Below are 15,261 nucleotides of genomic sequence, written 5' to 3'. Positions count from 1 at the left end.
CTTGGCAGCACATTTTGGAATTCTGAGGTGGCCGAGCCAATAAGAAAGCTTTCAATGGTGACACTAGTTACTGCTATTTACTCACAGTCCAAGTTCAGTGAAAGCCTCAAGAAGGGACACTTGACCTTCTGGCTACAATGTATCTGATGAGCCTGCTAGACAGTTGCGGATGGCCTCATTGCCCACATCCTACTTATTAGTTGTTAACTGCTCTTCATCTTATTCACTATTCCATTCGGCTTGGGCCTGGTCTTGCAGGACAGTCAACTAACAGCACTTAACGCATTAAGGAGGATGCATTTACAATCGTCAATACCCTCAGCTCTGGGCAAAAATATCTAATTGTATGAAGGAGGGTGGGGAAAAAAAAAAAAAAAAACTTCCATTCCGGTCCACCTGTTGGCTGAAAGCTCATCAATATTCACAAAGGAGTCGTTCACAATCTTCAAACTAGTACTTTCATAACTATGCCAAAGACGTTTTCTTCGGTGCACTATATTGACATCTGCTCTTAGCTCCGATTCACAAATTCTCTGCAACTTTATCACTGGGCCTAGAAGTCATTTTAGTTATTATTTAGTCACTGCACTAACCTGTATAGCTTTTCTACAATAATTGTTGCTTTCAAGGCATACGCATCACACTTCAACATTGTCTCTGGTTATTATGGTGAGGAATAAGAGGTCAGAAAATTCCCTTAGTTACGAGAAATTCATTTTTAAGTGTTTCATTTTTGTGATATTACAATCTGCTGTGGAAATATTTGTCAGTATGGGCTGAAAACTAATCTACCTCTGGATTGGGAATGTTTATCAACTTCTTGACCTATTCAAGTACTTTAAGAACTCATCTCTCCCCATTGACATTTAATTTAATCCTCTGTTTCACCATCATAGGTAGCCCAGTTCAAGACTTCCCATCAGATTTGAGCTCTCAAATGAGCTTGGATCAATACAGTATGCAACAGTACCACAATAACGTGCCAGACCACAGAAATACTAGTGGTTGAGGTCAAGCTAGAATATATGCACCCAAGTGCCAGTTTGTGGGAATCCACTGCACACGCCCTTTACACATGAAAAAATACTCTGTCCAATTTGACATCTTTTTTAAATTCCATCCACTATAATTTTGTCCTTTTTTCCTCCACCATTCATGAGCAAACCACATACTATAAAAACTCACATCCTATCTATTCATTCATCGTGGTCTTGCAAGAAGTCTCTGCACACAATCGCAAGAGGGAAGAGAACCAAAAAGCAAGACAAGAATACTGCTGGATCTAGGACAAAAAGCAAACAGTCTATGTACAAGTATCTCTACAGTAAACTTTTAACACATAACCCAAAGAAATTGGACTTTGCTTCTTTTAAATATTTAGAATTGTTCAATGTACCTTCTCTATAATTCAAGCTGCCGTTGTACATTTAGAGCGCAGGGTTTAATGGAAAGTTTGTGTGAGCCATCTTAAAATTTACAAACAGAAGGAAACTAACTCATTTTGTCTTTGCTGTGGAGTCTTGGCCTTTCCTCCAAAATAAAAAAAACATATGCATGTAAACACCACATACCGAAGAAGCCAACCTCATATGACTTCTATGTTTCTTGGCAGTTAATAGACTGTGAATCCTGGGTTTACATCCAGCAATGGAAACCTCCCGTTACTTCCAGCAGTCATTCAACGTTACCAAGCCGTTCATCTTTCAATCAGCTTCCAGGCCTGCCTCAAAATGCCCTCACATACACACAACGCCTGCAGAAACCTCATGGACCGGGTGGCTTTAGCCACAGGGAGGAAATGAGGAGTAACCGGAGGGATCCGGTGTGCAATTACATACTATTCATGTAATTCATCAACACACACACAAAACCGTGAACAATACAAACACAGCGACCAGAAGGCTACCGTAACACCCGAGCTGCATTAATTAAAAATAAAAAGGAAATACATCGATTAACAAAAGGATTTCAGAGATCAAACATTTCATCCAGGTTAAAAATGAACAATTTCAACTAATCAAGGTTCTCACAAAATTAATGCTATTCATAAAAATAAATACAGAGCCGGAAATAGGGATCAAGTGTCAGAAGGACAGTGGATAACAAACTCTCCCTAACTCCCAAAACAAATCATGTAGTCGTATCCAAATGAAAGTCAAATTCTACAAAGAAATCACGTCTTAGAAGGTCTAGTGAGGTCTAGTGGGCATCAATGCAGAACATTGATTCCAACATCTGAGGTCAACAACTTTAACAGAAGCCACTGCCATAAACACACGTTTAAATTAACTAAGGCAGGAAAAGCTACTGAGGATCCTGCCCACTAATATTCGGAGCCCGATTTTCCCACCTCACCAAAATGATTGTTAGTGGACAACTTGCGCATGTCTTCCTCCTGTGCTGGTTACTCATCTGCCAAAACATGAAAGCTGGGAACTCTTTTAAATGTCAAGTGCAAGGGAAGACCGGGATATCGACACGGCTTCAAAACATAGATTGTACAGGAATTCTGAGCCCAAAACACACTAAAACTGCGGCAACATGTTTCACAAGGAAACGCTGTATCCTAAGCACAGTTTGAGCTTGAATACTTTTGTATTTGCAAGTAAGGCACGAATGAAAATCTCCAAGGAAACAGCATCACTTCAGCTAAGTAATGTGAATAACTATCATTTGCTGTTCCAGAGTACAAAATGCATTGTTTATCACTGAAGGGGGATTAGTGTAGTACTACAAGCAAGAAGCACTTTACCTTGGAGTACAGACACTTTACCTTAGCCAACAGGTTAGCACCCACAATATTGACAAAAAAGCTTCTGTGTGCACAGATGACCCTGCCTTTAAGAGAAAAACCATTACCACAAAGATTCAGCTTTGCTTTTATGATGCTAATCGCCAAGACGCACAGTCAGCAGGCACTGGATCACTGCCACATTATCAGTTACTGTGAAAACAAGGTTGGACTTACATTTCTGCGATAAGAACTTACACGCCACAGGCTTTGAGCAAGTTTACATCAAATATTAAACCTAATGTCAGAGTGCGAAGATGCATCATTTATTATATTGGAAGAAGCCTTTCTTCTGCAAGTCCTCCTTGTCTCAAATGTTTTAGGCCGGGGAGGTATGGAATACGGTTATGTTACTTAAGGCTCTGAAAGGCCTCACCTTACATTACCTTGGAAGCGCTTGGCAAGTGTGCTGTAGGCACACACATGTATTCGCCTTAAGTGGATGTTTCGCCACCTGAAGTGCAGCTCTTCGCTTACACCATTTCATGTGTAGATTACAACAACCTTCTTTTTTGTTTCAGCGCGTTTCTTTTGCTCATCAGTTATATAAAAGAGAAAAGAGCACAAAGCAAAAAATAAATAAGACTGGGTGGGCGTCCTACTAAGGACAACTTTGCGACCGCCAGGCTTTTGATTAGGCAGAAATGTATCTGTTGACTAAAAGCGGGATAGGTATCATGACAATCCTAAAACAATGAATACGGACATAAAACATCATGATTTCAACGACGTATTTTGAAAGATGACGGCATCAAGATCGGTATCGGAACCATCAAGACCCAGGAGTGGAGTTAGTAGAACCCAAAAGTGATGCAAGACCATATTACTGGCAATACAGCGCTATACAAATCTCTATGTAACATAAGGTATTTTCAGAACACTGTGCCAAATAAATATTCAATAGCGCAGCCAATGAAACGAAGTGACAAAGCCGCCAATATAACAGCAGTCAATACATAAGAGAAACTAGGAAAACAGGTACCTACAAACACTCAAAAGGGCTTGCTGTGGATCCCTTCACCCGTAGCAGTTTATAATACCAGACAGCTTGTACTTCAGCTTTGGCCTAAACTAGACCATGTGTGGACTATTTTGGATCACCGTGAGGGTCTTGCACACACTGAGGCTTTGCCTCCTTAAGATCTGAATACTCACTTAAGTCATCCAACTGTCCAAGACCTGCCCACTGTTGGGCTAGGTGATACCTACTCGGAGAAATCATGACTATGTCCTGCAGATAGATGTGAGGCCTGAGTGTTTGTTCACGATTAAGGTCATGGGAAAGGTTACTAGGGAATCTTGAACTGGCTGTGAAGAGCAGATAGAACAGGGGTGAAACGACCACTGCACTGTGAGCAACAAAGTCAACTAGGCCTTCCATCTACGGGATAATATCTTAGCTATTCCAGTTCTGATCATGGTAACCAGTGGCACTTTACCACACATGCCCCAATTCAAGCACACATAAACAAACAGTCCTCTGATATAACCGAGAGCCAGGTCAATAGCCTCACCGAGACCCAGTTTTTGGAAAATAATCTAACAACAGGGCAGCCCAATAACCTCAGGGAAGCTTGGACAGTTTACAAACACACATACACCACCTTAAGGACCACCATATTGTGGCGCGGCAACTTTTCAGTCCACTTCCGCTCTCAGATTGCACTACCCTTCCATCACTTGCTTACTGTATCCTTGCCTCTGACCCTGTACAGTGCTCTGCTGCTTTTCGGCTAGGTTCATGCTGTAAAAATACCACATACCTGCTTTTGCTAGTTAGCGGTGAACCCAGAAGAGGAGGTGTTCTTTAGTGCTCAAAAGACGATAGCTTGTAGCAACATATTCCCCATTGTTGTGGATCACCAATCAACCACCTATGAGATAAGGAGTCTGACAAACCAAAAGTATTGCTGGAAGGGCATTTCTTCCGCTCTGCTATTAACAGATCGCTGAAGGCAACATTTTTCAACTTGTGTTTCGCCAAAAAGTGCATTTGTAAATTAGTGTCTACGCAGACACAGCAGGCCAACAGGTAGTTTTAGGGCCTTTGTGGGGGGTGGGCTGACGCACCATGCTCCCGTCTACACATCTTTTCCTATTCAGATCTATTTTTACAGTCTAGTGCATTGGTATGTTGGCCCCTCGCCAGCAGCATTCTTCTCGCGGGCTTCACAGCCACACGACAGATTTCCAATACACTTACTTCATTTTCCCTCCGTTTAGCGACAGATCTCAGAATAATTAGAGGGAATAACTAATTCCAAAAGTTAAAAGGTCTTTCGATGTCCATGTATGTTCCTTGGCATGCAATTTTCCGCAAACGTAATCTCAAAGCAAATTCTACACGTCAAAATACAGTTTAACCAATAAAGTGTCATAGCTGCTTTAACTAGAGCATCGTGGGGGAAACACATAACAGCCAACATTTCACAATCTAACGCGTTCTCCAGTTTTAATAACAGGACTCTCTGAACTTTGCAGCCACCGGACCCCTGGTGGGTGTGATGCTGCAGTCACAGCTGTCGCCAGGCTGCACCCGCCCCCCCCGTCTGCACAGTGCGAGTCCCCTTCTCTGGCTAACCCCACCCTCCCTCAAAAGGCCCCGACAAAGATCAAATTGTCTAATTCGGGGATCAAAAACACAGGGAAAAAATCCTACTCTAGACGGATGGGACTTTTAGCAAGTTTGAAGCAGACATGGGATGTAAAATGTTCAAATGGGTAAGGCGTGGGAATGTCCATTCCTATAGTCCTGGCTTTCTTTAAATCAGAGAGGAAAACAACTGCACAAAATGGTAAAGCCGGAAGAGCAAGTTAGAACAAAACTGCTCAAACATGGCAGGGTAGGAAGCAATTGTGTTGTAGGGATCAACTGCGTTTAGTTTTAGCCAACTGTAACATAGATTTTAAAAGAAAAAGTTACTAAAATTATAGTCTGTACGTGTTCGTTCCGATAATTAGAAGAGGAAATTCTTAAATGCAACATTCTGTAAATAGATAGACGATCTTCCTCAGTTATTTTAACATTTTTTAACTTTTTTGAGGTTTTACATCTTAATAGTTGGGGGTCAAAGCAAATCTAAATTAACCATACTAGCTTGGTGATGGATAACACAATCCACATTTTCCTTTGCTTTTACTAAATTTGTTCTTGACAGCTTACTTTTCATTTGTTCGTGATATTTTAATTCTGTATATTCATGTTTTTCATTCTTCCATCACACATTTTAATGATTTTAACAAGCACAACCTCAAAAGCAACATTCCAACACCCCATCACCCCCCACCCACCTCACTTCTTAAACCACGAGATGTCACTGGGCAGGTGTGCATCGTTGCCCTGCCAATAATAAAGCTGGTATGCTCACTGCTATGTATTCCTAGAGGTGTGAATGCAATCAAAGGAACCATTAACCTTCAGACAAAGTGTGAGAACATAACAGTGACTCTCCTGAAGGCAGTCAAAGAAGGCCTTTCGTGTGGCTGAAGCAAGAACGCAAATAAAGTCTGTGACAGAGGTAAGCTAACCCCCAAATCTTACAAGCAGAGGAGGAGCAAATAAGAGAGACTACATTCGGAAACTAGAGAGATTCTCACCTGTTCAATAGAACACACTTTCCATGTCCTTAGGAGTTGCTTTGCTTCACACCATGGCTCAGAGATCTTACAAATGCCTATGAAATGTTATCTAGCGCTGTAAGTCGGACCCGAATAACCCCTTGCCAGATGGGAGTGCAGACAGTAAAAATAGAAACAGAGATATTGGTGCTGCACCTGAGCTATCAAAAAGGAATTGGCCTCCTGTGTTCTAGCTTCTAAGGCAGGAAGAATCACTCCCGTGTCCTCCAACTCAAGACAATTGAGTCCTGTTAAAAATTAGATGCTTTCAAATCTGAACAGTGAGCACAGGAGTGCGTGAGCAGCAACTCCTGGACACTGGAGTGCGTGAGACGCAACCCCTGGACACTGTATCGATTTTAAGCACAATCACCTAACACTGCACCCTGTCTGTTATAAATTTTAAAATATGCAGTCAAAACCAAAATTGGCAAATGCTAACTGTATTCAATATTACAAGTGGCCGAACAATACACTGAAGAAGTATGAACAGTATTTCCAACAGTGCCCTTCACCGTAGTGCCATGCTGGGAAGGCGCGCTCACTCAAATCTAGGGGTATATTCAGAAACGTTCGGGATGCACATGGGAGAACCAACATTCATCATACTTTAGTGCAAACACTCAAGTATTACACCTGTGGAACTCGAGTGAATATTGCCTCTTGGCAGAGAGCACATAAACTGGTGTCAGTGGGGCAACATCTGGACTTGCATGACCATTCCACCAGGCCTACATGCGAGCTGCCCAACAGCTAGGACTAGGCCTGGGCACTGCTGGCCTGCAGCTTTATGCAGTGCATGATGCTATGTAAATATGGATCTTACAGCAAGCACAAGCCCCTATGATCCGGAAACTGATAACTGGAGGTATTAAAAGTATGGTTTCAGTGTCACGTGCTGACCATCCAACTGGCCTAGGTGTGTTTTATTAGTTATATGGTTCGCCTGACCAGGTGTCCCGAACCTGGCTGCACGCAGGCACATAGGGTGTTAGTGTCTACTCTGCGTTATCGGTTTAATTTCATTCACCCACACGCATTTATAATCTACATTTTAATTTGGTTTACTCCACTTGCAAAACAACAAAAAATATTAATCTCAGTACACAAATTATAGTATTTTTCGACTTCAATTATTTCCACAGAAGCCCCTGAAACGTCAAACTATACTTTTTTTCACAGGAATACTTGTGTAGGCTGTAACAGCATGGAACAGTGCAGAGAAAACAGCTTTGATATGATCCATAAGAACTTCATATTTATATCTAATAATACAGATTACTACTTTTGTTCCAGAAGGACAAGAATGAGAAAAAGGTCATGAATATCCACCAAAGCAAATTCCCGAGGGCATAATGTGCCGTGCCTAAATCGAAGAATGGGAAACTATCAATCTTGGGCTGAAATCCCAGCTCTCCATTCTGGAACGATGCTGCGATCCTGGGCAAATCGCTTTACCAGTCAATGCTTCATTTTCGGTACCAAGCACTGGTGGTAAGTACCGAAATTAGTAAATAAATCTCCAGGATGACACACCATACATCACGACACCCAAGCAAACACAGGATATGTCAACCAAACCCAGGCTACTGATGATCCTATTCAAACAGGTAACATCGGTCTGTGACTGAACCCCCAAGACCAGGGTGTGAGGGTATCACAATCCGACAGCCCTGAGAGACCATCCTAACGGTGCCATACAATTCTCTGTCAACATAACAAATTATTCAGATCGCAGAACTGTTACTATCACCAAAGCCTCACTCATATACGCATATAATAGAAACATAATGCACCCCGATACAAAACAATAATAATATTACTTTAAGCACAGAACATACACTGAAAGCTTTTTGGCTCACTCAGCCCAACATCACCCACATGAATATTGTTCAAGATTATATATGAATGCTTCATTAAAAAAATCGTTGACATCATATAGTAAGCACACACAATAATCCGCTCGACGCCTCCCACCTCTACATTCTAGCGTGCTTTGTGAGGACTTAGGCTGCAGAGACCATCAGGGCGGATGTACAATAAGTGCACCTTGCTTAGGGTGTCAGTGTGTCACGTGGCTGCCCTGCCTCGAGTTCTTCAGCTGAGTCGCTCCTACCTGTTGTCTGGCTGCTTGGCGTTGGCAGGCGGGGGATGCAGCACGGTCTGGTTGCCCTCCATCTCCACCACACACTTAGTGTTAAGATCCAGCTCTAACAGATGGAAAGGAGAGTCGCGGAAAAATATGCAATTAGTGGACAAAGAATAAGAGCAACAAAAAAGTAACCAACAGTACAAACGTGGAAATAAAAAGGCGAGAAAACAGCGGAAAAGAAAGGGGAAAAAAACTATTTTTCAAATGATAACTACAATAAAGTGCCATCTAAAGCAAGGTGCAATAAGACATAAAACAACAACAAAACGGTGAACCAAGACAACTGCCAAAAGTATAAAAATGTAAAACAAGGCAAATCTACTAAAGAAAAAACAAGTGTGTACAACAAAAACGACGCATGGTCAACAGCCAAAAACACAAGCTCCGACAAAACAATGTACAAAGCATCTTGATAGTGAAGAATGGAAACAGAGTACATGAAACACAGCAACACCGCGAGGCAAAAAGAATCCCAAAATGGGATATTGTATTTTAAAATAAAATGTGCATTGAAAAAGCCGGGCAAAGCTAAACAGCAAGGCTAGGCTAGGCTACTGTGGAAGCAACGTGAAAGAAATAAAGTGTTAAAAACGTGCAGCAACACACCTATGTAAGACAAAAAAAAGTGAACCAGACAAGCGTGCATCCCAACTTTGCCAGCAGCACATGCCAATGGCCCTCGCACGAAGGGAGAAAGACATCTGAGCTCAGCAATATAGAAAATAAAAGAGAGCTGGGGTGGAAACAGAAAAGTCCATACCTCTGCGATTCATGGGCCGGAGCCTGACGGCCACTTTGACTTTAGTGTCAGACATGTCGGCGCTGTGCACGGCGGCTCCCTCCCGGGATTACAGACAGGGTAGTCCCAGGTCGTCCCTCCCTGGAGTTCGGCTGCAATCACGCGAAGCCCCGAGGGCGTTGCGGGCGGCGCCGGGCTCGGGAATACTGTGCACAGCTTCCAGGCGCAGCCTGCTCCATGCCCGGCCGCCCTGTGCGCATCACAGACCCGCAGCCTCCTCCCGAAGATCCCGGCCGCTGCGCTCCACCCTCTGCCCGGCCGCCATCTTCCAGCGCTGTCCGCGCCGAGGCACCAGCAGCAACCAGCTCCGGGATCGTGCACAGCCGGGAGTCCCGAGTGCTCCCCCAGAAAAACCGTGACTGCCGGAGACAGCCGAAAGAGACCGGAAAGAGCCGAAGGACCGTCCCACGGAAACATCCGAAGCTCTTCGGCAAGACTCGGAGTTAGTGAGAGAGGCGAAGTTCGAGGGCAGAGGAATGACTGGAGGATGACATGCAGGCTACTTATCGCTTGGCTCTGACTAGGGCATCAGGGAACTGTGGTTTTAACCAATCCCTGTCGTATTTTATTTGCAAAATGCGTCTGTAACTGTTTCCGAGCAAGTCTACCGTTGTTTGTTAAAGATTAATGTTATTACTTTCGTTCTGCGTATAAAATGTGAAAAAAATTGTAAGAAGACTCAATGGCGTACCTTTCAAACTCCTCATACAATTGCGTTTTTTAAGAAACTAGTGTCACACGCTGTACAGTGTGGTCCAGAAAAAGATTCGGTCACTAAAGGATACTTTATTTTTGTGTGAATGTCACCGTCTTTCTCTGATGTATCTATATTGCACAACATTTAACAGGTTTTTGATTCAAAATCCGGTTTGGGAGAGAATGGGGGAGTGACTGGGGTGCTTTGGCTATTCTTTGTATATAGCCACCAGGGGACAATAGCTGAGCCAGCCATTTGGCTCAAGCCATGTTCAGCTTCTCCACCTCTTTTAAACAAGATGTTATTAATTATTAATCCGCCGTACCAACTATCAGAAAGCACCCTGAGTGCCCATCATCTCAAAAAGCCATTAGACTGAGACAAAGTCAACCAGTATGAGGCACAAAACTGACAAGGGACTGACTCTGCCACAACCCTACATATCTTTCTAAATCAGTGGCTCGTTCTAAAGTCTTGCCAGCTGGGGTATCTTCCACTGGCCTGTCTGCGGTATTGAGATACCAGTTTGTCAAGGAATATCTTGCTTTCTCACCAGACCCTAGTGCTAAGAACAAAACCTATCAAATAGGCAAATTGGCTTCCTTTTTGTTAACTCTGCCACCACTGCTTTATTGAAATGAATACAGTTTAAGCTAGGGTGAAAGACTGACTGACAGTTTCAACCAATGACATGATACTTAATTTATTGCTACAGGTATTTGTTTTTTGAGAGCGGACGAACCATTGATTAAAAAATGCAATGCACCCTGCAGTGGAAAATTAGACAGCAAAGATACTAAGATGCATTTTTCACATGTAATATAGCTGCCTATAAGGTCTTGGTCATTTGGACTTAAAGATGAAAATGACATCCTCTCCACAAAAAATAGATACACAACTTGGAACACGTATTTGTAGAAAACTGCAGCATTGCCTCGTAAGCATTCCCCAAACTTATCAATGCTTTCCCACAACTATATCCTCCTGCACCATCTCAATGCTAACTCATCATTTCCTCCCTCGAGAGAGGATAGATGAATGTGGTGAAAGACTATGTGGAAATGCAGTTGACCAGGGACAGCTGGTGACTAAGGTGTTTTACAGGAAAGAACACAGTTTCTCCTTACTTCATATGAGTCACTAGCCATGCTTTCAAAATCAGGAGAAGGGCATACTTCACATTGGCAATCAGCGTGAAGACTTCTCTCCTGTACCTCCTCATTATCTCTTCGTTATCGTTCCCACAGTTGCAGAGGAACCTTTGCCCGTCTGGCGCACCCAGCCAGTGCTCGGCAACCTGCATGGTGCTCACTCCTGATATCACTGTGTCTTGGGCTTCTTGACTCGATCAGTGCTCTGCATGGCAAAGAGGGTGTCCTAGGTCCATGAGCGTGTGTCACAGCTGTACACGCTTGACTCATCTCTCAGCAGTGAGAACTGGTGGATTTCAGGTTTAACTCTTTGGCTTCTACTAGACTTAACCTTGGTCGCTACTGTGTTTCATTTCATCTCTGTTTGTTGCAACACCTCTGAGATTTCCACAGCTAACCTGAGCATTTATACTGAAGAACGTTCTCTGTGAACTGAGGCCTGGACTGTTAAGAGTAGAGTCCTGCACAGCTGGAAGCATTGCTTCAGGTATGTGATTCGAACATCAGTTTTTTTTTTGTGCGCGCTGGGGTAGTCAGTGAGTTTACCCTGTGCTAGTTTAGTATTCTGTGCTTAAACAGAGAAAATGTCAGAGTGCTGCTGTAGTTCTTACCGCCTCCTTCCTTCAGATGGGCCAAATGGAAGAACGTGTTTGCTTACTAAGCCAGGGTGTGGGACACAAACGTGGCTCCTGGAATCTCAATGTTCATACTTGGTACTGGAAAAGCAACAAACAAAAGTCCCAGAATGCAAAGCACACTTGATCCAAAAGCCAGGAATGACCAAGGTCACTACTCAACTAATTTTAGCAAGAGCAGACCACCTAAGCCAACAGACTCCTTTGGAAGGAATACACATTTTTAAATCTCAACAAAATGTGACAAACATATTATTGCTTTCTTCCCATTCAGGACCTATATAGCACACACTGAGTTGCCTCTGAACGCACCGACCTACATCAATCATACATTTCTGTGCCTTATTTAGGTGATTGTAAATGCTAATCTATTAAGAAAAAAATGAGTGGTTCCCACGTGAGTACTGAAGTAAACTAAGCCGGATCCCTAGCTTTTCCAGTTTCTGACTTGCTCACTACTCCACAACTGTCCATGTCCCTGAGAAATGCCACTATGTTGGGGACCCTGCTCAGATTTGTAATGGAGTGTTTAGTACCAGCTCAGTTTGCTACAGTGCTAAAGCTGGGGTTTAGCAGTATCTACAACGAGTTGCTCCTCTGTGCACCACACATAATGCACTTAAATGGTTTTACAGTGCCTCCAATTAGCCACTACTCCTTCACTTCTGGGTGGACTCAATACAATACACGTTGGTTCTTCTCATACTACTAAGTGAGCCACTTACACCATAACCAGCCCCATTGATGCACATCAACAGTGCTATCTATGCATGATTTTGTCCAGCCCAAAAGATGGTAAGTACATGCAGCTGTATCCTTTATCACACTCCTGTAGCTCCCATGTAGTTGCAATGACACAGTGCACTATGCACCGATCAAACTCCACGTACAACATCAACATGTCTGATACCAGCCACATCACAAACAAAACCCTTGCAACCATGCACGCCAAGAGAAACTCAATAGCCTGATGCAAAACAAATGTTTGACGACCTTGTCAGGGACATTAAGTACAACATATGTAATGAGACCAGCCACCTAGGAGTGCACTAAATACTTGACATGTGTTATGGAAATAACTATATATGTACACCAACTCAATATAAAACAATCTCGTCTAACCTAACATAATCTAGCCTAGTTTAACATTTAATATGAACTAATATAGTTTAATTTAACCTCACCGCATCGCTCTGCTTTTGCAACCATAAAACAGTATGAAACAAACAGCATGACAATTGCAGGTGCAATATGCATGAGGGAGCCTAATAAGGAAGGAATCATAGTGAAATGCATCCATAACCCCCCCCCCCACAGCAACAATCTGCAATCTACTTTTTAAAACATATAGGTGGTCATTACAACCCTGGCGATTGGTGTTAAAGCGGCGGTAAGACCGCCAACAGGCCGGCAGAAAACAAATTGCAATTATGACCGTGGTGGAAACCGCCAACAAAGACAGCCACTTTAACACTCCGACCGCCACGGCGGTACAAACAAACAGCTTGGCGGTCACCGCCAACAGAGAGGCGGAGGACAATGTACTGCCCACAGTATCGCAACCTACCAATCCGCCAACTTTTCCGGAGCAGATTCACTGCGAACAAAAACACGGCGGAAACAGGACTTCGAAGGGAAAACGCTCACCTCTACACACCCCACAAGGAATCCGGACGCCATGGAACCCGAGCTCCAGATCCTGCCAGTCCTCATCTTCTTGCTCCTCTACCAGGATGCACGAACGCCGGCGGCGAAGACAACGGTGAGTACTGCACCTACGGCACAGGGGAGGGGGGAGGGAAAAAACAGGGACACACACACGCAACACCCCCACCCCCACCCTCGCCCACTACAACACACACACTAATACAGCATGATACACCCCCCCAAACCCCCCAGAAGAATGCAAAGACAAAAGCAAATGAGTGTAACCATTGTAATATATTAAAATCCAGGATGCAAAAATATATATACACTATAAACAAATATATACACCAAGAATAGTAGTCCAGGTAGTGCTCCATTGAAATCCGTGGAATACTGGGCCCACACAGCATGGGTGAGGCCCACACTCAATCCCCGAACATGACGGAGAGAACACTGCAGGGGTCTCAGATAGCAAGAAAACAGACACCTCAGGGGGAAGGGAAAGGGGCAGCACCTCAGCCGGTTGAATGCACAACGCCAAATCCATGAGGGGGCCACATGCCCACTGTTAAATCCTGGGGAATGCAAAGCCTCAGTCTCTCAAGTCTCTACAGTGGGTGGGTTGCCCACTGCATTATCCTGGGGAGTGCAAAGCCACAGTCTCTGAAGTCTCTTCAGTGGGTGGGTTGCCCACTGCATTATCCTGGGGAGTGCAAAGCCACGGTCTCTCAGGTGGATGCCTTTCTCCACTGGTTCTTCCCAGAGTGCTTCTTCCTACCAAGGACAGAGGTAGTGCATGTATCTCTCCACTGGTTCTGGAGGGGGCCTTGTGCCCAGAGTGCTTCATCCTGCTCGTGACGGACTCAGTAGCGTCAGTGCCCTTGGCGCTCATGGGCCAGCGGTGCTTGTTGCGGCGGTGTCCTTGGGAGCGGTGCTTGTGACGGCGGTGTTCTTGGCAGCGGTGCTTGTGGCGGCAGTGTCCTGTTCAGCGGTGCTTGTGGCGGCGGTGTCCTGTTCAGCGGTGCTTGTGGCGGCGGTGTCCTGTTCAGCGGTGCTTGTGGCGGCGGGGTCCTTGGCAGTGACTCAGCTGCTGGCGGTCCTGTCTGGCCCAGCGGGGCTGGTGCTGGTGGTGGCTTCCTGGGCAGCGGGGATGATGGCGGTGCCTCCTGTCCACTAGCGCCGGCAGAGGTGGTGGGCAGTTCATCGTCCAGGCTAGTGTCAGGGGCCCCTTGTTGTGCAACAGTGTCCCTCCTGGTGTTGAGGACTTCCTTCAGCACCCCTACGATGGTGCCCAGGGTGGAATTGATGGATCTGAGTTCCTCCCTGAAGCCCAAATACTGTTCCTCCTGCAGCAGCCGCTGGGTCTCCTGAAACTTGGCCAGTACCTTTGCCATCGTCTCCTGGGAATGGTGGTAGGCTCCCACGATGTTGGATAGGGCCTCGTGGAGAGGTGGTTCCCTTGGCCTGTCCTCCCCCTGTCGCACAGCAGCCCTCCCAGTTCCCCTATGTTCCTGGGCCTCTGTCCCCTGGACCGTGTGCCCATTGCCACTGCCCCCAGGTCCCTGTTGTTGTTGGGGTGGTGGGTTAGCCTGGGTTCCCTGTAGTGGTGGACACACTGCTGATTGATGTGTCCTGAGGACAGAGATATGGGCCTGCTGGGTGGGTGCTGTGCTGGTGTTTCCAGAGGGGGGAAGCTCTGTGGTGGCCTGTGACTGTGTCAGGGGAACCGACTGTCCAGAGGACCCCGATGGGCCAGGCAGGTAATCTAGAT

The 15,261-nt window shown here is 44.8% G+C and overlaps 1 protein-coding gene across 1 annotated transcript in view; it reads right to left on the bottom strand.

The window, feature by feature from the left end:
* The window catches only part of KIF13A (kinesin family member 13A), a 733,240-nt gene extending 723,432 nt beyond the window's left edge, over positions 1 to 9,808 (bottom strand). Inside the window, exons 1-2 of the mRNA XM_069218350.1 lie at positions 9,322 to 9,808; positions 8,526 to 8,619 (exon numbers count right to left, since the gene is read on the bottom strand). Of these exons, the coding sequence (XP_069074451.1) occupies positions 8,526 to 8,619; positions 9,322 to 9,376 (149 nt within the window). The 5' untranslated portion in view covers positions 9,377 to 9,808. The remainder of the gene's footprint in view (positions 1 to 8,525; positions 8,620 to 9,321) is intronic.
* Positions 9,809 to 15,261: the final 5,453 nt, after the last annotated feature.

Source organism: Pleurodeles waltl, chromosome 2_1 (assembly GCF_031143425.1).
Source record: "Pleurodeles waltl isolate 20211129_DDA chromosome 2_1, aPleWal1.hap1.20221129, whole genome shotgun sequence".
Classification (NCBI taxonomy): Eukaryota; Metazoa; Chordata; class Amphibia; order Caudata; family Salamandridae; genus Pleurodeles; species Pleurodeles waltl.
This window is presented reverse-complemented; position numbering and strand designations above follow the sequence as displayed.